Here is a 1,563-nt window from a genome sequence, read left to right as displayed (position 1 = left end):
CGCAGCGTATACGGCGTGTAGCCGAGCCGCCGCAGCGCCAGCGTCATGGCGCCGCCGTCGGGCACCATCGTGAGGCACAGCACACGCATGCAGCAGCGCGTCGTGGCGCAGCGCAGCATCGCGTGGGATCTTGCAGGGAGGAGGGCACGCCAAAGGAGGGCGGGAGGGCTACACAGCTGTCGATCCCACGCAATCCATAGGGGGAGGAAGGAAGAGAGAGAGAGAGAGAGCAGCCCACATCGCCCACCAGCACCGCCCCTCACACACACACACACACAAAGGCACGCACGCACTCAGAATCCACGGAGGCCTGCCAAACGCACATCCGCACACACGGAGCACACACGCATGCGCATGCACGCGAATAATGGCGCGCGATTTGATGGGGTGGTGCACTATACATCTCCTGTGCACCTCCTTGCACGCACCCACTCTACTCCCCGAGTATAAAAAGATATCACCCTTCATTTCCGTTTGCTTTCGTTGTTTGCTTTGGTGGCGGTGGTGGAAAGGGGGTCATGGCAGGCTCCAGCGGCGGCCGCACGTGTGCGTGTGCCCCTCAAGACGATGGCACCAGCCGCCCCCTTTGCCCCCCCTCCGCCTCCTCCATGAGCCGCAGCAGCAACTGCGTCTCCTGTCGGTGGAACTCGTAGCGTGCGGTGCCCTGCAGCTCCCCGAGATACTCCAGCACCGCCGGCGCGCGCAGGCAGCTGTCGGCGAAGAGCGCCGCCGGGATGCTCAGCGTGCGCAGGCGCGACCTCGCAATGTAGCACGCCACCGACACACGCTGCTGCTGCTGCAGCAGGTCGAGCGCGCCAATCACGTCCGTGGCGCCGAGGGACGAAACGACCTGCAAAGCCGCACCGTCGTGCTGCACTCCCACGTCGACGGTTCCCTCAAGCAGCAGATCCACACGGCGCACATCGCCGCCCTGCGCAAGGATGACCTCGCCGGGTTTGAACACATTCGTCACGGTGTCGTGGCACACCGCCGCAAACGCAGCCACACTGAGCCGCGACGCGAGCGGCTGCGTGAGAAGCATAGCTCTGCGGGACTTCATCTGCTGTCGGTACGCCTCCATCAGCAGGCAACGGAATGATTTGCGGTCGAGTTGATAGACGGTGCATGTAGGACTCGTGACAATTGCCGTGGTTGCTGGTGTGGCGCGCCGCTTCTGCAGCAGCACCTCCTCACCAACGGATTGTCCGCGTCGATACGTTGCGACAAGTTCGCCGCGGTGCGACACTGTGACGGTGCCGTCGGCGACGACGTACAGGCACTGCTGATGCGCCCCACCTGGCACGGCAGGGTCCTCCGCGTACAGCACGCATGCGTGCGGCAGCTGCCGCGGCGCCGTGAAGGCGGCGACGGCGAGACCGCGCTGCATTGACGTTGCCGCGCCATACACCCCCGTGGAGAGGCAGCGGTGCAGGAACGCGTCGTCGTCTGCGCCCTTGAGCGTGACGGGGCACATGTCGTGAGTGAAGTCCTGCTCTGACCCCGTGTCCGAGGCGGCGTCGCGCAGCTCCTCCTGCTCCTGCCACCACTTCAGCAACTCCGCCC

General features: G+C 65.1%; 1 protein-coding gene across 1 annotated transcript; it reads right to left on the bottom strand.

Moving 5' to 3' along the window:
• Nucleotides 1-559: 559 nt before the first annotated feature.
• On the bottom strand, nucleotides 560-1,474 carry DQ04_19881000 (cAMP-dependent protein kinase type II regulatory chain; the record flags this gene model as incomplete). The annotated part of the gene is made up of 1 exon (XM_009317868.1): nucleotides 560-1,474. One exon carries the CDS (start codon nucleotides 1,472-1,474, stop codon nucleotides 560-562), a length of 915 nt encoding a protein of 304 aa, XP_009316143.1.
• Nucleotides 1,475-1,563: the final 89 nt, after the last annotated feature.

The sequence above is a fragment of the Trypanosoma grayi genome (genome assembly GCF_000691245.1).
Source record: "Trypanosoma grayi strain ANR4 Tgr_1988_V1, whole genome shotgun sequence".
In the NCBI taxonomy this organism is placed as follows: Eukaryota; Euglenozoa; class Kinetoplastea; order Trypanosomatida; family Trypanosomatidae; genus Trypanosoma; species Trypanosoma grayi.
The sequence above is the reverse complement of the archived record's forward strand: the minus strand, read 5'-3'. Positions and strand labels throughout refer to the sequence as shown.